Raw genomic sequence first — 23,220 nt, 5'->3', positions numbered from 1 at the left:
TCCAAATTATTTGGAAGAGAAACATTCAGCATCCAACAAGGTATGATTCACAATGTCTGGCATCCAATAACAAATTACCAAGCCGGCAAAGAATCAGGAAAACACAACCCATGATGTGGGAGTAAAGTAATTGATTAAAAGTGACCCAGGTCTAACACATATATTAAAATTAGCAGACAGGACATTAAAATAGTTATTCTATCAGAATTCCATGTGTCCAGATAATGAACTAAGTAGAGACACTGAAGATGTAAAAAGATCCAAATCAAACTTCTAGAGATGAAAACTGCAGTGTTTGAGATGAAGAGTACAGTGGAGGTGATTAAAGGCAGATCAGACATTTCAGAAAAGATGAAATAACTTGAAGTGTAGCAACAGAAGGTATACAAAATGAAACACAGAAAAACAGAATTTTAAAAAATGAAAAGAGCATCAGTGAACTATGGGACAACTTAATGGCCTAATATAAATGTAACTGGAATGAATCCTCAAAGGAGAGGAATGAGAGGGGAGGACAGAAGAAAATAATGGTCAAAATTTTCCACATTTGATGAAAATGATAAACCCACAGATCCAAAGACCTCAATAAACCCCAAGAAACATGAAGAAAACATCACCAATGCATATTATTATTATTATTAAATTGTTCAAATCTAATAAAAAAGAGAAAATCTTAAAAACAGCCAGAGAAAAAAGACGTTACAAACAGAAAGAACAATGACAAGGATGACAGAAACTTTCTCACAGGAAACAAATCAAGTGACAAGAAAAAAAAAGTCAACTCACAATTCTATACTTAACTAACATTTCTTTCAAAATCAAAAGTGAAATGAAGACATACAAAAGCTGAACAAAATTATCACCAGCAGAAGAAGTGTTAAAGAAAGTCCTTCAAGTGGAAGGAAAATGATACTAGATAGAAATGTGGATATATACAAAGGAATAATGAGCATGAAAAATGGTAACTACATAGATTAACAGACATGATTTTTTGCTTATTATATAAATCCCTTTAAAAGATCATTTACAGTCTAAACAACAATAACAATGTAGTACGGTGTTTATAACATATGTAAAAGTAAACTGTATAACAGCAATAATATAAAGGTGGGGGGGTGGATAAATGGAAGCATCAGAAGATTCTTATATTACACCTGAAGTAGTATAATACTTGAAAGTAGGCTGTGATAAAAATGACTACCATAAACCCTAAATCAACCACTAAAATAACAAAATAAGGTGCTATAGCTAATAAATCACCAAAGGAGATAAAATGGAATAAAAAATAATTAATCCAAATAAAGAAGAAAAAGAGGAAAAAAAGGAATAAAGAACAGATGGGACAAAATAGAAAACAATAGCACAATGACAGACTTAAACATGACCACACCAACAATCACATTAAATATAAAGGTTTTAAACACACCAATTAAAAGGCAGAAATTCCAACTGTCAGATTGGATAACAAAACAACACCAACTATATATGCTGTCTACAAGAAATGTACTTTATATATAAAGGCACAAACAGAAACACTCGGGAATTCCCTGGTGGTCCAGTGGTTAGTTAAAGCTCTGTGCTCCCACTCCTGAGGGCCTGGGTTCGATCCCTGGTTGGGAAACTAAAATCCCACAAGCTGCATGGTGTAGCCAGAAACAAAACAAACAAATAAACAAAAAACCAAACAGACTCAAAGTACAGAGAACAAACTGGTGGTTACCACTGAGGAGAGGGAAGGAGGAGGGGCAAGACAGGGGCAGGAGATTAAGAGGTATAAACTACTATATATAAAATAGGGACTCCCCTGGTGGTGCAGTGGTTAAGAATCCACCTGCCAATGCATAGGACACGGGTTTGAGCCCTGGTCCGTGAAGATCCCACATGCCACAGAGCAACTAAGCCTATGCGCCAACAACTACTGAGCCTGCACTCTAGAGCCCGTGAGCCACAGCTACTGAGCCCTTGTGCCACAACTACTGACGCCTGCATGCCTAGAGCCCGTGTTCTGCAACGAGAAGCCACTGCAATGAGAAGCCCACGCACTGCAACAAAGAGTAGCCCCAGCTTGCCACAACCAGAAAAAGCCCACACGCAGCAATGAAGACCCAACGCAGTCAAAAGTAATAAATAAATAAATAAATATTAAAAAATAAAAAAAACAAACTGTATAATTCACAATATTAATAAACTAAAAAAGAAAAACCATATGATCATCTCAATAAATACAGAAAAAGCATTTGACAAAATTCAATGACCATTTCTGATTTTTAAAAAATTCTCAGCAAACTAGGAGTAGAAGCAAATATTCCCAATGTGATTCAAAGCATTTATCTGGTAGAGAATTTATATCCAGAATAAAAGACATCCAGATTGGAAAGGAAGAAATACAAAAATCTTTACATGATTACATGATTACATGATTCTCTGTTAGAGAAAATCGAATGGAATCTACAAAAAAGCTACCAAACTTATAAGTGAGTTTAGCAAGATTGCTCGATACATAATTAATATGCAAAAATCATTTATATCTCTCTAACCTATCAATACACAATCAGAAGCTGAAATTTTAAAAACTATACAATTAACTCTTACAATGCAATAATTTTTAAAAAACCCAATTTTAAAATGGGCAAAAAATATGAATAGACATTTTTCCAGAGAAGACATAGAAATGGCCAAAAAGCACATGAAAAGATGCTCAACATCATTGGCTATTGAGAACATGCAAATCAAAACCACAATGAGATACCACTTCACACCCATTAGCATGGCCATAATAAAAAAGACAGATAATCACAAGTGTTGGCAAGGCCATGGAGAAATTGGAAGACTAGTAGAGTGCTAGTAGGCAAATTGTGCAGCCACTTTGGAAAACAGTTTGGCAGTTAAATATAAAATATTAAGCACAGAGTTACCATATGATCCAGAAATGCCATTCGTAGGTATACACTCAAGACAAATAAAAACATGTTCACACAAAAACTTGTATACAAGTGCTTACAGGCACACCATTAACAATAGTGAGAATAAACTGAAACAACCCAAATATCCATCAGCTGATGAATGGATAAACAAAATGTGGTATATCTCATACAATGAAGTACTATTCCACAATAAAAAGAAATGAAGGACTGATAAATGCTACAACATGTATGACCTTGAATACATTAGGCTGAGTGAAAGAAGTCAGACCCCAAAGACCATGTATTGTATGATTCCATTGATATGAAACATACAGAATAAGGAAATATAGAAACAGGAAGTAGGTTAGTTGTTGCCTAGGGCTGGGAAGAATGGGAGAGTTGGGGGGTGACAAATAAGGGGACCATAGACAACAAAAGTGTTCTAAAATTGATTATGGTGATGGTCTCTAAGTATAATTGTAAGTTTTAAATGGGTGAATTGTATGTTGAGTGAACTGTATCTCAATGAAGCTGTTAAAGAAACAAGCAAGCAAAATTGATGTGGTCTCCAAGGGGTAGGATTCCCAGGAATTTGTTCTGAGTCCTACATGAATCTACACGAAGCCATGGATGAGACCCAGTTGATGTTTCCTCCCCTTTCAACCTCTCCATCCCTCTTGTTCCCTCCATTACAAGTCTCAGAAGCCTAAATATTAGTTAGTAACTCACCACCTGAGCCCTCAGGAAGGTAGGTGGCAGCTTCAGATCATCCTCAGCACAGTGCCTCCAAGGAACTTGCTGGCAGGCCCTCACAGAGCAGGAGCCACTTCAGTTCAGCCACAAAGCAGGATTTTCGGAGGCTGGTCAAGGCAATTGCACACCTCTTCTTTCCCACAGGTCAGTGGTCTGGAGGGTGAGCCGTGCTGGCTGCCAAGCCAAGATTACAGGGAAGGATGCCTGCTCCCACCCCTCTGAATACAGTGGAGCATGTCTGCCCCAGCCTGACCCATGGCTGCCTGGGAGAGGGTGGGAGTGGGGCATCACAGGATGGAGGCGGGGGTGGAGTGTTGCCTCCAACATGCTGGGACCAGAGAGGGGAGCCCATGGCGCCTGCAAGAGTTGCAAAGGTGGCACACGAGAGAAGGTGTGGCATTCTAACAACTTCTTGAAGCCGGAGCAGGCTGCCCCACTTACCTGCATGGCTGCCCAGAATCCTTTCCAGGCAAAAGCCTTGCCTCTTCGGTAAGCAGAGAAGAAATTGAGAAATGCCCAGCCATCTGGGAGCCAATGGAAGAGCACCTGCCCGGGTACTCCTTCCGAATTCTAGGTGCTGTTTTAAACAGCAGGGTTCCAGCCACCTCCTCCTTCCAGGAGCTCAGCAGGAGCCAAGATGGCTACACTGAGGTGCTGGGACACTTGGCCCAGGGCAGGATCAGGCCCTCCACCCCCAAACCAACAGCAGGGTCTTCCTGGACTCTAGTGAAGTGGCACTGCTGTCACCAGGACACAGGCAGCCCCAGAGCTGCTGGCACCGGTGGCAGGGGACTGGCTCTGAAATGCCAAAGACAGGCATTAGGAACTCTGGAAGGAACTGAGAACTGGGGGACATTTTGCATAGAGAGATCAATTTCTGATCAACCCTTTCCAATGATTTGTAGCTTGTACTCAATCATTCACAGGAGACTGTTTCAAGGACTTTATTTTAAATTCATATAGAGTCTATTCAGTGACAAAATTCATTTATTGTATTCTTTCCATTTAATAGCTGGGATTCAAAGTGTTAAAGATTTGATTTACCCACGTGAAAAAAAGACGAAGGAATCATTTGTAAGAGGCATTTCTGAAGAATATGCCTAATGTTTCAAAGTTACTGTTGTGTGCCTTTAGGTTACAGTACTAACATCCTACTCCAAGTAAAGTGTAATAAGACACGGGTCTAGCTAACAACCACACGAAACTCGGGCAACAACCATCCTGAAACAGCTGTAACACGCACACCGGCCTCCAGGCCTCGCGTGCTCACACTCACGGAGGACTTGAGTTAGGACATCTTGCCTTTCCAGGAACACAGGGGCTCTGAATGCCTCAACTGCTCCTTGTGGTAGAGGGGTTAAAGGATCCTTTTCTGAAGTTGGCTTCTCCATGGAAGAGGAGAATGGCTTAAGGACATTCTGAAATTTAGAAACAAAATCACACAAAACCCTTCTGCCAAAAAGTCTCTGTCCTCTGCAAAGCTGGTGAACGTGTGGATGCCAGTATTTTTAGAGAGAGATGTTTTAGGGGCAGGAGGTAACTGACCAAGTGAGGATGCTTTGTAAGTTGTTTTTTTTTTTCCTGGAAAGGCAGAAAAGAATAAAAATCAGTTAAACGTAATATTTAGAATGTAACATCGTCACTTCGGCATCTATGAATATGAAATCACCATGGCAACAAAAGTACCATCTTCTGATGACTGCACTGGGAAAGTGAACAAACCCACACTAATTCCTGTTCCGCTTATTTCTTGGCTCGAGCTCAGCACTTTCAGCTGACCTCGTGCGACGATTCTGTCTGGGACTTATTTCTGTGTCTTGAAGATCATATCTGAAAACGGAAAAAACAAAACGGCAGCTTAGAAAATGATGCTCACTATTATTCCACAGCAGTTTCTAGTTTACAAGCCCCTTCCCCTGTGTTTTCATGTGATCCTCCAAATAGCCTTCTACTCCACTGACAAGTCTGCTATGATAATTATTATGACTTTTATTACTATTTCCACTGCACAACTGAGAAAACAGTTGACTTAGCAAAGATCACAGGTCATAAGTGACAGAGTTAGGAACTGAACTCCTTTCTTCTGAATCAGAATAGAGCAGCTTTACGCTTCTGCTTCAGAGGCAGAAAGCTGCAGAAAATGTGCTTCCATCCTAACAACAAGACGAAGCCAGAGAGTCGAACAAAATCATAACTTATCTTGATCCTGTCAGACAGTTGAGGTTGTAAGGGAACCAAGAAAACAAAATCCCCTCCCAAGAGAGATGAGCCACACGCATCCTTTCACTTCAGGCAGAGCACCAGGGAAAGGGGTGGCTGCCGCACAAGCAGGTGGGAAGACGAAAGTTGACGTTTTCTGGATTCTGCAGCACAGCCTGGTGCTGCGGGCCCCCGACACTGGAGCCTCGGCAGCACTCCTTGAGACACTGACAGAGGGCAGGACACTGAAGAGGGCCCACGTGGGGCACAAGGGTAAAGCAGGGGATGGGGAGCGGCAGGGGTCAGGCCCTGCCTGATTTCCCAGGTTTGTCAGTGAAGTAGAAGGCTATTTGGAGGATTAAATGAAAACGCATGGGAAGGCACTTATAAACTAGAAAATGATGTAGAGAATAATAAGAGATGTTTTAAAGTATATGGGAGGGGCTTCCCTGGTGGCACAGTGGTTAAGAATCTGCCTGCCAATGCAGGGGACACAGGTTTGAGCCCTGGTCTGGGAAGATCCCACATACCGTGGAGCAACGAAGCCCCTGTGCCACAACTACTGAGACTGAGCCTGCGTGCCACAACTACTGAAGCCCGCAAGCTTAGAGCCCGTGCTCCGCAAGAAGAAAAGCCACTGCAATGAGAAGCCCGTGCACCGCAACGAAGAGTAGCCCCCGCTTGCCGCAACCAGAGAAAGCCTGCGCGCGGCAACAAAGACACAATGCAGCCAAAAATAAATAAATAAATAAAATAAAAATTAAAATAAATAAAGTATATGGGAAGATGTGCATAGGTTAAATGCAAATATTACACCATTTTATATATGGGACTTGAGTATCTATGGATTTTGGTACCTGCAGCAGTGGGGGGCAGGGTCCTGGAACCAACCCCCCATGGATTCTGAGGGACAACTGTCATCTCAATATTGAGTCTTTCTTACACCTGCTCAAATCTGTTGTTGAGCCTCTTAGTGAAATTTTCATTTCAGCTATTTTGTTTTTCAACTCCAGAATGTCTATTTTTAAAAAATAATTTCTATTTCTTTATTGGTATTCTCTATTTGGTGAGACACTGTTCTCATACATCCCTTTAGTCCTTTGATCAGAGTCAAAACAGCTGATTTCATTGGTTGCTTCTGCCCCGCACCGGTGTGTATAGGCCACAGTTTCTTGTTTCTTTGTTTATGTCTAATATTTTGTTGAAAACTGGACATTTTTACCAGTATACTGTGGCAACTATGGGAATTAGATTTTCCTCCTTTCTCAGCGTCTGTTCATGTTGGTGTCTGCTGCTGTTTGTTAAGTGACTTTCTGAGCTCCTGTAAATATACATTCTTTGTTGTGTGAGACCACTGACATGTCTGCTACATGAGCTTAGTGGTCAGCTAATGATTACATAGAACTTTCCCTAATCGCCTGGAACCAATATAACACAGAAGCCCTTGTGACAATCAGTCTTTGCCAAGGGACTCTGTGTTGGGGCATGCATTCAGCACTTGGGGGACAACTCCGCCTTAGCCTCTCCTTTCAGCTTGCATGGAGCCTCTTAGTCAGCTCAAGGTGAGAGATTAGGACCCTCTCAGGTCTCTCCTGAGCACACACAGAGCCCTAAGCATGCGTGTGACCTTCCAGAGCCACAGTAATACATCAGAGCTGGTCAAAGCCCCGATGGAAATCTTATTTTCCAGCTTTTCCTTTAAGCTTTTTGCTTAACATATTGTTTGCCCCAACTGTTATCTACCTCAGATGGCTATGAAGTTAATCAATTATCTCTAATAATTGTTTTAAACAAACACCTCAGGGGAAAAAGAGGCTTTCGCACTGGGTGAGCTCCAAGTCAGGTAAAGTAAACACAGTCTTGCAAGTGGGAGTCCTCCAGGAAACCACCAGACAGATCAAATAATAATTCTCTGGGAATGAGGCTGTGAAGGAGCTCCAACTCCATTCTGCCTTTTCTGCCGGCTGCCAGGCTGCTGGTCCTCATCAAGACAGCACACTACTGGCTCCCAAGGCCATTGTCGGGCTAGAGAGAGGGGGATGGGAACAGGGGAAGTCAAATCACCACAAAGCTCACTCTTCTAACTAAAATTCAGATATTTTTCCTGAAGAAATGCTCCTTGGATTGCTGCTGTCTTTGGTTAATTTTCAGTTTTGAAAAAGTTGATTCTGACAAGTTTTGCCAATTTTGTCATTGCTTTTATGGAGAGAATTTCCAGACGTCCTTATTTCACAAAGTCTCCTGAATGTTTTCTCCTTTATCTTTTCTTTTCCCCCCAGCTTTTAACTCATGGTCTTAATACCTGTAAACTTTCACAAGTCAAATTTCTCATCTTTTTTTTCCCTAAATAAATTTATTTACTTATTTATTTATTTATTTTTGGCTGTGTTGGGTCTTCGTTGCTGCACGCGGGCTTTCTCTAGTTGCAGCGAGCAGGGGCTACTCTTCGTTGCGGTGTGCGGGCTTCTCATTGCGGTGGCTCCTCTTTGTTGCGGAGCACGGGCTCTAGGCGCGTGGGGTTCAGTAGTTGTGGCATGTGGGCTCAGTAGTCGTGGCTCACGGGCTCTAGAGCACAGGCTCAGTAGTTGTGGCGCACGGGCTTAGTTGCTCCGTGGCATGTGGGATCTTCCCAGACCAGGGCTTGAACCCGTGTCTCCTGCATTGGCAAGCGGATTCTTAACCACTGCGCCACCAGGGAAGTCCCAAATTTCTCATCTTAATATTTTATTGACATTTATTTATTTGGCTTCTGGGTTTTGTTTTGTTTTTTTTAAATGGGATGTTCCCTCTTATATTTAACTTCTATAAAATTACTGTTACTTTGCTCTCTTACCTTGTTTTTAATTTCCTTCTAAAATTTTAAGTAATGTGTTTCTCCCATATTTCCCCTCTTTGATTTGCCTTCACAATAGCTGGCAACAAACATGGCTATAGTGTTAGTGGCAGAAGCAGCCTCTACCATAAGCATGGGCTTGAAGCAGAGTCTCTAGCAAGCAAGGATCTCAAGGTTCTCCCAGAGTAATTCTCTAAAATACCTCATCCTCAAAGATGCAGGAATCCTAATAGGATAAACCACCTCAAGATTTTTTTCCCAAGCATGTAACACACTTATTTACTAGAATGATGACACTTAATAACATGGCCCAAACACAACAGGCTTTTAAATTCTTATCCTCTGGAAGGTATAATCAATGGATTTTTTTTTTTTTTTTTTTTTTTTTTTTTTTTTTTTTTTTTTTTTTTTTGCGTTATGTGGGCCTCTCACTGTTGTGGCCTCTCCCGTTGCGGAGCACAGGCTCCGGACGCACAGGCCCAGCGGCCATGGCTCACGGGCCCAGCCGCTCCGCGGCATGTGGGATCTTCCCAGACCGGGGCACGAACCCGTGTCCCCTGCATCGGCAGGCGGACTCTCAACCACTGCGCCACCAGGGAAGCCCCAATCAATGGATTTTTGAGCAAACTTTGCCAACTGCATGCTGTCAGCCAACTGGGGATACTCCTGTGGAGGACCATGGTGAGAGGCATCAGGAAGCCCTGAATCTACTGAATACAGAAGCCATACCTGGGAGATGTGGCCATCTATTACCAGCCTGCTTCCAGTATACACTATTACCAGGATGATTTACCTGGGCAGAATACGGGCCATTTAAACAGGGAAGAGGTTTCTGATTATTCTTTTTTCTTTTTTCTTTTTTGGAAACACAAGATTGGTTGTTTCCCTGCTGTGAGTACTTTCAATTTTTTAAGCACTGTATGGGGCAAAGGACCCGTCCAGAATACTAGTGCATAAGCTTGAAGAGGGACCAAAAATGGACAAGTATTCCATGGAAGGAAAGATACAGGCCAGTTTCTCAACATAACAACAAAACATCTTAAACAAAATATTAAGAAACCAAGTCTAGCAACATATAAAAGAGTTAATACACCATCAACAAATTAGGTTTATTTCAAGAATGCAATCTTGATTTAACATGCGAAAATCAATGTAATTCACCACATTAACAAAATAAAGGAGAAAAATCACATATTCATCTCAATATATTCAATAGAAAACATAAAAAACACTTGAAAATATTCAACATCCATTTATGTTAAAAACTAAGAATATAAGGTAAAAATACTGAATGCTTTCCCACTAAGATTGGGAATAAGAAAAGGATACCCTTATTACCACTTCTAGTTAACATCTAAGTAGCAGTCCTAACCTGTTCAATTAAGCATTAACAAAGACTTTAGAAAAGGTATTATATTGAGATGACATGGTTATAGATGTTGAAAAAAAACACAACCCTATATAGGGTATTAGAATTATTAAGTAAATTTATCAAAATTCGTGAATACAGGGCTAATATAAAAATTTAATTTGCTTCATATATTAGCAACAAGCAATTAGAAAATAGTAAACAAACAACAAAAGAATACTATTTTTAATAACATAGTTATCAGAGGAATGCAAATTTAAATCACAGTGAGACGCCACTAGACCCTATGGAGGAGAATGACTAAAATGAAAAAACTAAGAATGCCAAGCATTGATGAGGACATGGAACTTCTGGACTGCCCACTGTTGATGGAAGTTTAAATTGGCGTGAGCACTTTGGAAAAATGTCTGGGAGAAGCTACTGGATACATGCACATCCTAACACCCACCTATACCACTCCTCAGTATATACTCAAAAGAAACAAAAGCACATGCACCAAAGGACATGTAACAGTTATGTTCCTGACAACCTTATTCATGACAGCCAAAAACTCGAAAAAACATATCCAGCAAAAGTAGTATGGGTAAATAAATAGTGACTTATTCATACAGTGGAATATTACAGAGCAGAGGTTCTCAAACTTTGGCCTGCAGCAGGATCACCTGAGGACTTCTTAAAACACAGGCTGATGGGCCCCATCCCCAGAGTTTCTCATTCAGAAGGTCTGGTGTGGGGCTCAAGAATTTCCCTTTCTAATATATTCCCAGGTGATACAAGTGCTGCTGGTCAGGAAACCACACTTTGAAAACCACTGCTCTAGATAAAGCAGTGAAAAATAACAAATTACCGTGATATGCAACCATGGAAAAATCTCAAACATATAATGTTGTCTCCAAGAGTGCACACTATATGATTCCATTTATATGAAATTTAAAACCAGACAAAATTAACTCATGGTGATGGAAGTCAGAACTGTGCTTACCTCTGGGAGGAGGCATGAGAAGGCTCTTAGAATGCCAGGAATGTTCCACGTCCACATCTGGGTGGTGACCTTGGTGGCCTGACATGATCCACACCTCCTGCCGCTGTGCAATCCCCTTCCCTAGCGTCTGGGGCTGGCCCTGTGACTTACTTTAACCAACAGGATGTGGCCGAAGTGATACAGCACAAGTTTCAGGACTAAGTCTTAAGAAGGCTAAGAAATTTTTGTATTTGCACCTCTTGGGAGCTGTATCAGTCTGGGTCCAGTCAGGACCATGAAAACTTGAACAGAAAAGTTTAGTATAAAGAATTACTAACTGTAACAGAGGACTGGAGTAACAAGGGGTTGGCTAGTAAGAAGGAAAGAGAATCCTGAAGAATGTATTATAGAAAGAGTAGAAATAAGGAAGAGCTGCTACTCACGGTTGAGATGCAGCACCCCAGGAAGAGCCCTCTCCCCAGACAGATCCAGACACCTGCGTGGAGAGGGCATGGCTGTGGCTAACTGAGTCAGAGCAATGAGCTGCTGGCCAGGGTACACTGTAGGACCAGGCACCGGGGAAGGCCTGCAACCAAGAGGCAAAACCCCTTCTTCCTGCAATGTCTCTCCAGTGCCCTCTACTGATAAAACTTAACATCAGGAGAGCCGGCAAAGGAAAAATATTTAAAGGGCCCAACTCTGTTTTCACAGAGCAGGCAAAAAGGATGAATTTGGAGCTGAGGCAGTAAACTGATAACTGGCACAGGGGCCCTGAGCCTCCATATACAAAATCCCAGCTATCCTGCTGGAAAGACCACATGGAGAGACCATGTGGAGAAACCACATGGAGAAGAACAGGCTCCCAGACTACATGGAAAGACAGAGAAGTCCAGACACCTCAGTGGAACATCACCTCCAGCCGCCCTGCCAGTTGGCTATGTGCCACATAAATAACCACCAGCAGCCTCAGGCCAGCCCAGACTGAAGAATCATAAGCAAATGAAATGGCTGTGGCTTAAGCTCCTAAATTTCTGGGTGATTTGTTACATGGCAATTAAAAACTAAACAGAAACTTTCTGTTCAATTTGTTTTGGTTATCTACTGCTACATTCTCATGAAATAGCACAATCCCTTATTTGGTCATGATTCTAGGTCTGGGCAGGGCTCAGAATAGACAGCTTAATTGGGTCTGGAGGATCCACTGTGAGGAAGGCTCACTCACATAGTGGCAAGCTGGCACTGGCTGTTGACTGGAAGCTTGGCTGGAGGGAGGGTTGGACCTCCGTTCTCCTCCAGCTGTCCTCTCTCCATGCCTGGGGTGGGCTTCTCACAGCAGAGAGGCTGGGTCCAAGAAGAAGCATCCTTAAAGTGAGTGTTTGGAAAGGACAAGCCCCACTGTGCAAACGCTTACCAAACTTCTTCTCACATCACATGGCCAAACCCAGAATCAATGTGGGCCACAGGAGTGTGAATACTGGAGGGGCGTGATTCACCGGGGCCACCAAAGTAACCCTAACCCCAGGGGTAATCAGTTGTAAAAACTAATCAAGCTGTACACTTAAGATGTGCATACATTAATAATAGTTATTAATAAGTAATAGTTAATAAAGTTCACTCCTCCAAAGAAAGACAGCCAAATTATTAATAGTCCTCCATTAGAAAATGTGATGGGCTCATTAGCACGCTGCAAATGACTTCTCATGGGGTTAGGATGAAATGCAGATTATCAATAGAGAAAATGATTCTTCCTTTTCTGATTTTATAATGCTAGAAAAAGCTATTTCCTAAAAAAAGATTTTTAAGGCACTAAGAGATAAAGGATTAAAAAAGATTTGTATGTGGCAATCCTCATCCATTCACAGGTTCGTAAAGCCACGTAAGCCGTGTCACTAACAGCTAGAATCCACCAGGGAGTGTATTCAGATCCAATAAATACTGACTGACATATTCAATCCCTCATACGCCTACTGAGTGCCCACCATGGGTCCCCCCCAGGCACCGTGCGGGGCGTGGGGTATAATGAACATCTGCTCTAGGAAGCACGCCGGGTGGTAAGCGCCCACTGCTGCGTGAGCAGGGGAGCAGCCAGGGGCTTCCGAGCAGAGCTGGGAAGGAAGGAACGACAACTCCCGTCCGAAGAAAGGGGAAAAGGCAACTCAGGCGGAAGCAACAGCAGGTACAAGGCAGCATGACTTTGAAGCAAATGTGAGTAGGTCAGCCAGGCTGCAACAAGGCGGGGCGGGGAGGGGAGGAAGGACAGTCCAGGAGCCAGCAGGTAGGCTGGGGCCATGGCTGGAAGAGCCTTGGATGCTGATGAGTCCCTGCAGGACCTTACCACAGAGAGAACACAGTGTAGTTTAGGTCTCACGGGCAGAATGAAGCGTACCGACTAGAGGCACAGAGGCAGCCGGATGGCTGTGATAGGAAGCCAGCGAGAAGAGCGAAGGGCCTGTGCAGGCCGTGGCACAGAGGAGCCAACACAGTTCAGGGGTCGTCCACAGCCCCGCTACTCAACGCGGGACCCCAGGAGCAGCGTCAGCAACACCGGGGAGCGTGCTAAAATGTAAACTCCTGAGCCCCGGCCCAAATCTCCTGAATCCTGATCTCAGGATTGAGTGGAACCCAATAATCCATGTTTTAACAAGTCCTCCAAGTGATCTTGATGTAAATTTAAGTCTGAGGACCACTTATCCATAGGACCTCGCAATCACTGCAGGTGAGAGGTAAGGGAGAATGAGACGTTGACGATGATTCTTAGGTTTCTGGCTGGAACAGTGGGGCAGACGGTGATACCACCATTCATTGAGGGAGGGGACAATGGAAGAGGATCAGGTCAGGAGAGAAGGGACTCAGACCCTCCGAGGAGACATTCCCCACATTTTATGGATAAGGAAGATGAAATCTGGAAAAGTAAAAGGATTGACCTGGACCATTTTTCTTCCTATTTTCATTCTGTTCAACATAAATATATCCTGTAGCTCAAAATGGTAAGATGAACCAATATTCACAGATATAAGAACCCAAGACCAGTCTGCAGAAAACAGGGTTTTGTATTGGGTTTTGTTTTGTTTTGTTTTTGCTGCTTAGGAAAATACTGCTTTATATGGGGGCATTGTGCTGCTAATAGAACCTCTCAATCATTTATGGAATTAGGAGAACGTGTTGGGGCTGAAATAGTATGTTCTAGAACTAATATCTCAAATATGCCACTTGTGGTACCACAAAATGCCTGTAAGCTTAAGATGGGTATTTGTAGAACTATCACATTTTGTTGAAAAGTAAAGCTGTGCAGCCTTTTCCTGATTCTGCTTCTAAAGCTACACTGTGGCATAAGCTGGTTTAAACTGCTCTACACTTGGCTGAAACCAGTAGGCCTGAATTCTTACCCCAGCAGGCCACTAACTAGCTGTGGACCTCAACCTCATCAACTTACCTCTCTGGAGCTCAGCCTCCTTCTCCATAAAATGAAGGGACTGGACTAGATGAGCACTTACATCCTTCCAGCTTTAACATTTATTATCTGTGAGGATCAAGCGATGGGATTTGTTTTCTAAGTGATTTCTTATAATAATGACTTTAAGAGGTCATCATTGCCAAGAATGGGCTTGGACTCAGGAATTTTGGGCTACAGCTTGTCATAGCCATTGACGTCAGGGTTTAGTTGAGCATAAACAGGGGGATTTCTGGTACAAGAGGAAGTAGTTAGCTAACGAGTGGCCACCTCTCCTAGAATTCAAAGTTCAATAATGCTTAGGTGAGACTAATGCAGCCATAATCTCAAACTTTCATAAAACACTACTGTTTGAGCTGCCAAATATCTCATTGGCCTGGTAGACCTACTCATAATGCTTTCCCTGGATACACCACACTTTTCCATTCTCCCAGTGATTCAGCTATAATACTACAAAATGTCAGCACAGGAAACCTCATTCTTGGGAAAGACAATTTAGCTTAATGGTCCATAGAGCTGAATTTTGACATAGATTAAAATCTCAGCTCCATCACTTATCACTTATTGCTAAGTGACCTTGGATGGAGATTTACCTCTTTCAGCCTCAGAGAGGCTTTCAGAAAGGTGAAGATGTCAAGAACATCAGATGCTGCTAAGAAGTCAAAGGAGATGAAGTCTAAAAAGTTGTCCTTTGGACTTAGCCACATAGAGGTCTTCGATGACTTCAATGAAGGCTATTTCAGAAGAAGGATGGGTCTGGCTGAGGATGTTGATGAGTCAGTGGGAGATGAGGAATGGAAACTACAAGTAGAGGCCACCTACTGAGAAAGGAAGGAGAGACACGAGAGCAGCTTCAGGATGAGACTGAGTGAGGTGGTAGTTAAGTCAGTTGGTTTCAAGATGGGAGAGATTCAGGCTCGCTGAAAACCTAATGAGAGCGAGAAAGAGAGAGAGAGAGAGAGAGAGAGGCAACAGGAGAGGGAGAGATGCCTAAACGAGAGAAGAGAGAACGGGTAACATTCCTGACAAGAGGGTAGGAATGAGGTAGGAGAAACTAGACTCTATAATAAAGAGGCAGCCCTTTATTATAAAATGAAGAAATTATAAAAGGAGAGATAAAATATGTACAAACACAGGCAGATTTATACATTTGGTGTTGGAAAGATGAGGATTCCCATACAATGGCTTCTATTTTCTCTACAAAGGAAGAGAAAACGTCTTCAGCTAGGCTGGAGCCACTGAAAAGAACTGAGAAGGTTCAAGTAATCCTTGTGAAGAACAAGACAAAGAAATAATCACGGAAACAGTAAAAGTGCTAGGCAGTTTTGAGGGCCCACTTGTGGTATGTGAGCTTCATGAAATTTTAGTGGAACAAATCTGCCCAGTTGTACTACAGTCTTATGACTGGCAACATTTAGGAAAGGATTAAAAGTTTTCTAAAGAGTCTAAGACAGTGCTTAAGGCCCAACTGTTAATTCCTGACTATTAATCGCCCATTGGAACAATTTATCTTTAGAAAAACAACTTCAGACAAGTAACTGGAGTTATTACACTAAGATTCCATTTCTAAGCAGAAATATATAGAAACAAGTAGTGAACTGGATATCTTTACCTTGATTTTTGTGAATTATTACTTGCTTAAGTCAGTAAGCACAAATATTCTTTGGTTTGAAAATCAACTGTATAGAATTATAATTTATCAGGTCAAAGTACATGCTTATTTCATGATTATGAGAACTCACTTATGTGATGCTTCCCAGGCTTCCTCTTCTTCTAGAAGATCTCTTATGATGTCTGAACTGGAACTAAAAGGACATGTACATCAATATTGCCAGACAATAAAAAGACCGTGGTTCCATTCATATAAAATCCTAGAAAATGAAAGCTAATCTCTAGTGACAGAAAGCAAACCAGCAGACCAGTGGTTACCTGCAGGGGGCAGGGGGTGGGCAAGGAGGGACTCCAAAGTGGCCCAAGGAAACTTTGGGAGAGATGGATAGGTCATCACGTTGACTGTGCTGACGACTTCACAGTACACATGTGACAAAAGTCATCAAATTGTGTGCTTTAAATATTTGCAGTTTATTATACATCAATTTCAATGAAGCGGTAAAAAAAACTTAATTAATCAGCAATAATAAAGAAAAAAAATCCCTAAAGCTTAAATAAACGCCTCAGTAAAAAAAAAACCTGGATTCAAATGGAATACAATCGTGAGCCTTTTCAATTTCAATTTATGGCAACCAAAAATCAAATCATGTTTTAAAAACTGCAGTTTAGTAATGAAATTCACAAGAGATATTAAGTTCCTAAGTGTCTGTTAGTCCCTCTGTAACCAAATAAAGTAAAATGTAATTAATTTGAACTGTGCTAATACTGTAATTTGTTATAATGCAACTTAGCTTAAATTGCTACGTAATCTTTGGCCTATCTGTGCAGGGCAGGGCGGGAGGCAGGGCAGCTGAGTAAATAAGGATAGAGAGGACAGGTATTACTTCTTTAAAAGAAAAATGTTTTAAGGCTTTTAGCATCTTGTTCTTACCCAACTAAATTCCTTATGTGTGTGTGTGTGTGTGTGTGTGTGTGTGTGTGTGTGTGTGTATTAGGAAAAAAAGCATTTCTTTAGACATCCAAGACACACAAGACACAGAATATCATGGGCAGTGTATGGGACAACTCAAATAGTCGTCACAACCCCCAGGATAAAGAAGGCTCAAACAAAGGACTAACTCTCTCTCAGGCAAGAGGCAACAGGTTTGGAAATCTTAGTGCCAATCTTATTTCTAGTGATATTCTAAGAGATAACAAAAGTTTAAAAATTATGAAGATTTAAAGTGTCAGTGAATCATTCTCAACCACTTCTGAAAAACTACTTTGAAGCAGTGTTTGCCTACAGTGCCTGAACAAAAAAAAGGGGGGAGGCAACAGTCAATAAACACAGTTCTGTACCCAACATTTTACTCAGGGATTTCCCCAATTCCCAAGACCCTCAAGGAGCTACACGCAGGGCGCCCCTGACTGTGGCTTGTGTGTACAATGGCCTATGTGTAAGCGCTCCATTGGCATTGCAGTGTAGTGACCCTCCAATACAGTGAGCACAATTCAGGATGAGGTTCCTCAAAGGGTAGAAGCAAGACTCCTCATATATGTGGATGGAGAAAACATGTAACAATAATGAAGTATTATAAATTTAGTAATATTGTTAATTTATATTTTATCCATTAGAGAAGCACATATATACGTTTTAAAAATAGTAGTACATATGCCTGTGAGACACTCTCGATTATGTCCATGGATAATTCTTGATATGCATATGCTTTTGCAGACCAGCTGCAATCATTCTTTCAGGTCCCTGCGACAGGAACCATTGACCTAACCTGTCAGAGTACCTAAGCATCTACTACTCTTTTACACTGAGGATGGCCCCCTGGCTCAAATGCAAGTGTCCCTGAAAATAATAACACATTAATTTATCATCAGTCATTTTCACCTTAGTATATACAAGCCTATTATAAGCTTTCCCATTAAACAGCTAGCTAAATATAGTGTTCATTAGGAGAGGAGAGGAAAAAGCAGAAGACCCTCAAGGAGATACAGGCAGATTTCACCAACTTCATTATTTTCCTAAGAGACAGACCCGCCTGGCCACTCGCCGGGGAGGGCTAGCATACACTGCCACCCTTATTCCCATAGAAGAGGTCTAAACCTTTCCGTTTACAAGATCCCAACCTTTGTTAATCCTTACTTTGGTGGTAACTACACCAACTTTATCAAGAAAACTGAAGCTGTTTCTGGGAGATTTTCATTCCCTTCTCTCTACGCCAAGTGATACGGATTCCATCCCCGCTCTTCCTTACCTGAACGGAGCTAGGACAGTGTCTCTCAACCTTTTTCCATGACTGGCCCCACTCCCCACACCTAAGAAGTCTTTTCAGAGCTTTTTTTTCCCTAATTGCCCCTCCATGAAATTTTAATACCACAAATATAATGTATATCTGTTTACATACTGTGTGTGTGTATACATGCTTTACACGCGGAGTAAGATTTTCTTTTTAACCATCTAGCAACCCCCCCCAAATTCCCACCCCTTGGGGGGTGAAATCGCTCCTACTGAGAACCCATGAGCTAGGGGAATGGAAGAAAGGGGCGGTCATATAGCTCTAGGTCCTGGCAGGTATCACATCACTAGAGAAACAGTAAAGTCGGCTTCCTGCTGACACCCTCCAACACACACACCCTCCAACACACACACATACAATTTTTTTTTCAACAGGAAGGTTACAAAGCATCCCTACTATTCCAGCTAAGTAAGCAGGACGGCCAAGCCTGTCAAATAACCTATTAGTCTGTGATCAATTAACCTCCGGGCTTTCAAACCATCAGTACAAATCACTGATTTGTTGAAGGAAAATATTTGCGGAGCATTAAGGACACAAATCTAAGAGGTTTTTGCTACACTACTTCAGTGAAAACAGATGGTACAGGAGGTTTACAAGACACACCTCAGAAGTGGTCTGCAATCTCCTCTTCGTCTGCAACTTCAATACTACCAACAAGCATGATGCACAGTGCCTTGATTTCCTCAATTCTCATCACCTTTCCTTCTACTCCAGCTCAGTCACTAACCTGATGATAACCATATCACTAAACTGAATGATAGAAAGTTTGGGAGGCTTGACGTTTACCTAAAATGAAGTTTCAGCATATTTTGCTATGTCTGCTGCTCCAATTCTAGTCACCACTAAGAAACTGTGAGTTGATGCTGACTAATACAATTAAAATAGCAGACAGAAATGTCCATTGCTTTTTAAGGTAATGTACTTACTATATTCTACTCAAAAGCCACATTCCTGAAATTAAACATACTGTTTCACAAACAAGATTTTACAAAGAGACTACTGGGCAAAATAGGCAGTGTTACTAAAATTATCACTCTCAGATCTCTTCCTTGTGTATAGCAGTAATTAGTATTTTTGAAATCTTAATCATTTTAATATGCCTTGGAGATCAAAAATTCCTTTCACACACTTTCAAGGCATCTAAACAATCCTCCACAGGAGAAAATAAATTACTCCCTCCAGTATACCCAGAGTCAGGGCACGCACAAGCCTACACAGCTGTAGCTTTTAATTCTCAGACAAGAAATTTTTTCAGAGAAAACTTCAGATTCCCTACAATTTGGGTTTGAAACACTCCGGGAGACCATGATTTAAGAGGACAGATGAATGTGGAGTCTGGAACTTGAACGTTAGAGCTCCCTGTGGGAGGGTGTTCAAATCGTGCTGTCTGATGTCACCATCCAGACCAGGCTAGAGTGGATATTATTATACAAATTAAATACATGAGATAAAGATTTATAGGCAAAAAACAGGAATCTTCAATTCTATGGAATTCCCAACCCCTATACAGGAAGAGTCTAGTAGCTCTATTTGGAACACGCACACTTACTTTTTCATACCATTTAGACTTCATTTTCAGCTCAGACTTTCAGAAGTGTAAGCTCACCTGCTTTCCTCTTTGTTTGCTGGCTGCTGGGTGGTCTTTGTCCTAGTTGGTTTCCTATAATACTTTACTCTTGTCATTCTCTGATCAAAAGTAGTGGCATAACATCTTATCAGGTGAAGGAAAACACTTTCTTTGCTTATTTCTCTTGCAGCCTTCTATTTCTACCAGTCAAGATTTTACCACCAAAGCTGAAAAGTGACATACCAAATTCCTCTGGCAAAGGGATGACTGCTCGTACTACCCAGAGGAAAAAAGTCACAGGTTTTAGTGTTGGACAAAGTCAAGATTTCAGTCTTGTTTCTGTCATTTAGTGTACCCTGGGAAAGTTACTTAATCTTTCCAAGTCTCAATATCCTCACCTGTAAAGTCAGGATAATAAGACATAGTTCAAAGGAATATTTTAAAGATTAACCAATATAATACATAGAATGTTTAGCATAGAGCTTGGCACACAGTAAGTGTTCAATAAATGCTGCATCCATTTTCATAAACCAGATTTGGGTCTGAATTACCCAAATAACTACCTCCGCACCATGCTTCAATTTGCCCTAGGAGACCAGATCACTATGTGCTGTTTTAATCTTTAATCTTTGGTTTCTATGACACCAGGGTGCAAATTCATCAGAACTTTTTATTTATCCAGCATGGCAGGTACACAGGGTACTGTGGGGGTAGGCAAAATGCAAACATCTGCTATAAAAATCCTGCGGATTAAAGATTACTTACAAGTGGAATTTTTCTATTATCTACTAGTTACTCTCCACCAATCCCCACCCCCCCAAATCTCCCCTCATAATTGTGGCATTAATTTGAGCATGGTTGAGTATATCCAACTTAAAAAAATACCTCTTTAAGGGCTGATCACTGGAGGACTGATGGATAGCATATAAGCCCGCTAGACAACAGTACTTAAATAAATGCTACCAGCTCCATGAATCCTTCCTCACACCCCTGTTTCAAATACTCTGTTCTGTAGGGTGAGCAACAGCTTATGTGCCAAGTATTTTAGCAAGTGGCTGACACTAATATTAGAATAGTAAACATCCTAGGTTGAAAAAAAAAATCACTCAATGACAAAACAAAAAATTACCATTTTGTTAGCAGTTACTTCTACAAATCACTGTGATGCCTAGTTTATATACACTAGCTTTAATTCATATAAGAACCCTAGGTTTTATCCCCAATTGACAGGTAGACAAAAACTCAGAGAAGCTAAAGGGAAAAGAGGGATGTTTTCATGGTCTCCACTAGATCTAGAAAAAGATAAAATGAAGAAAGCTCCAGATTCAGATATAAGAAAAATATAATAACAGAACGAACTTATTTATCAAGTAATATGTGGAAAATCCTTAATAAGAGAAGAAATGTTCAATTTACAAAGAATTCATAATACATGATCACCTCATTTGCTTTTCAGAATCACCCAGAGAGGCTGGCAGGGCACAAACACTATCATCCTATTTTATCAATGAGGAAACTGAAGCCAGGGAAATTAATTCAATAATCTACCATGTACCAGGCACCCTGCTAGAGGCACAAAGCCATGGCTGAGCTGATGAACAAAGATGGATGGCTAGGTACAGGGATCTGATGGATGCATATAAATTTCAAGGACTCGATGTCATAGCATCTTAGGGGAAGATACACTCCCTCAGAACAATGCCCCATTCATCCAAAGGACTGTAGATCCCAGGTACCACCTAGTTTAAGCTCTTTTGAAAATGCAAAAGATATGGGAACACGACTCCATGTTCCCACATTTTCTCTACAAGCTTTCAACTATCAAAATTCTCCATCTGAAACAAGATGAACCATTTAGCTTTCAGGGGTATTCTGAAGTCCAGAAATGTTCCCAGAAAAAAAAAAAAAAAACAGTCTGTAATAAAATACAAAACAGTAAGGTATATTAGTAGAAAAAGATTTTGTGGCAACTTTAAATTCATTCAATGACACATTCTTAACAGTTAAAAACCAAATGTAATGTGTTAACCTTCCAAAAACAACTAAGAAGATTTTTAAAAATAACAAAGCCATCATTGAATTACAGTAAGATACTTACACCTTAGGTTCAGTTACTTTGACAAGGTTTTCTTTAGATACTGTTTTCTCTTAATTTGACCAGAAACATAAACACCTATTCAGCAATTTTCTTAATAATTCCAGTGCCCCTAAATTACAAAACCCCGTTACTATATCTGTCTTACCTACTGCTGCATCACAAACCTTCACGAACCAATTTATATGACACTGACAAAGATGATGACGATTTCCAAAACTTTATTGTAAAGTATCTACTCTTTTTTTGGCTAAAGTAGATTCATATCTTTACATGGTTCAAAATCAAAATGACACGAGAAGATGGACACTGAGAGGTCTCACTTCCTCCTCTGTCACCAGGCAATCCGTTCGCCTCTGACTCCAGCACATAATCACTTATTAGTTTGTTGTTTATTCTTCTGATGTTTCTTTATGCAAAACCAAACAAATAAAAGTATACTCATTTCCTCCCCTTTTAGAAAAGAAACAGAATGCTTTCTGTTCTGTTCTGAATTTTGGTCTTTTCACTTGCAAACGTATCCTGGAAATCTCTCCATGTCAGCATGTAGAGATTTTCTTTTTTGAACAATCACGTAGCATCTCATTGTGTGGATGTACCAGAGTTTAATCAACCAGCCCCCAAGGATGAATACTCAAAGTAGTTTCCAACCTTCTGTTATGATAAACTATGACTCGATGAGTAACTCCAAGTATAGTCATTTGTACGCGTGCAGGTGTACCTATAGGACAAATTCAGGAGAATACTGGGTAAAAGGCCAAACAGTACTTTTGGTTGGCCTCACCAGCTTCCTCTCCTTAGGGACTGTATTATGTAGCACTCCAACCAGTAATAAATGAGTGTGTGTTTCCTCATACCCTTACTGCAGAGTCTATTAGCAAATGTTAAGATGCTTGCCAACCTAACGGATGAGAAATAGATGCAATTTGCATTTCTCTCTGGGCAAACCATCTGTTCAGGGCTTTTGCCCATTTTTCTTTTGAGTTTGTGAGTCCTTTCCTTCTCAGTCTCTAGGTGCTCAAAAAGAATATCAAATCTTGAATGTTTTAAAAAGGTTCTATTAAACCTCTATACATGATAAGAAAATGTATTAGCATGTCTTCTTTCATAGTCAACAACATTTCTAAGTTATATCTGAAAGTTAAACACATTCGAAGTTTTTTCTTAGTTGATGACAAAGAATTCCAAAG

At 41.0% G+C, this 23,220-nt stretch overlaps 1 protein-coding gene across 1 annotated transcript in view; it reads right to left on the bottom strand.

Annotated features, from left to right (window-relative positions):
- Nucleotides 1–5,383: 5,383 nt before the first annotated feature.
- Nucleotides 5,384–23,220, bottom strand: part of RAD18 (RAD18 E3 ubiquitin protein ligase) — a gene marked incomplete at both ends in the record, with an annotated part of 107,705 nt that continues 89,868 nt past the window's right edge. The window contains 2 exons of the mRNA XM_079713932.1: nucleotides 5,384–5,486; nucleotides 16,212–16,274. Of these exons, the coding sequence (XP_079570058.1) occupies nucleotides 5,384–5,486; nucleotides 16,212–16,274 (166 nt within the window). The remainder of the gene's footprint in view (nucleotides 5,487–16,211; nucleotides 16,275–23,220) is intronic.

This window comes from Hyperoodon ampullatus (genome assembly GCF_949752795.1).
Source record: "Hyperoodon ampullatus genome assembly, chromosome: 10".
Taxonomy (NCBI): domain Eukaryota; kingdom Metazoa; phylum Chordata; class Mammalia; order Artiodactyla; family Ziphiidae; genus Hyperoodon; species Hyperoodon ampullatus.
This window is presented reverse-complemented; position numbering and strand designations above follow the sequence as displayed.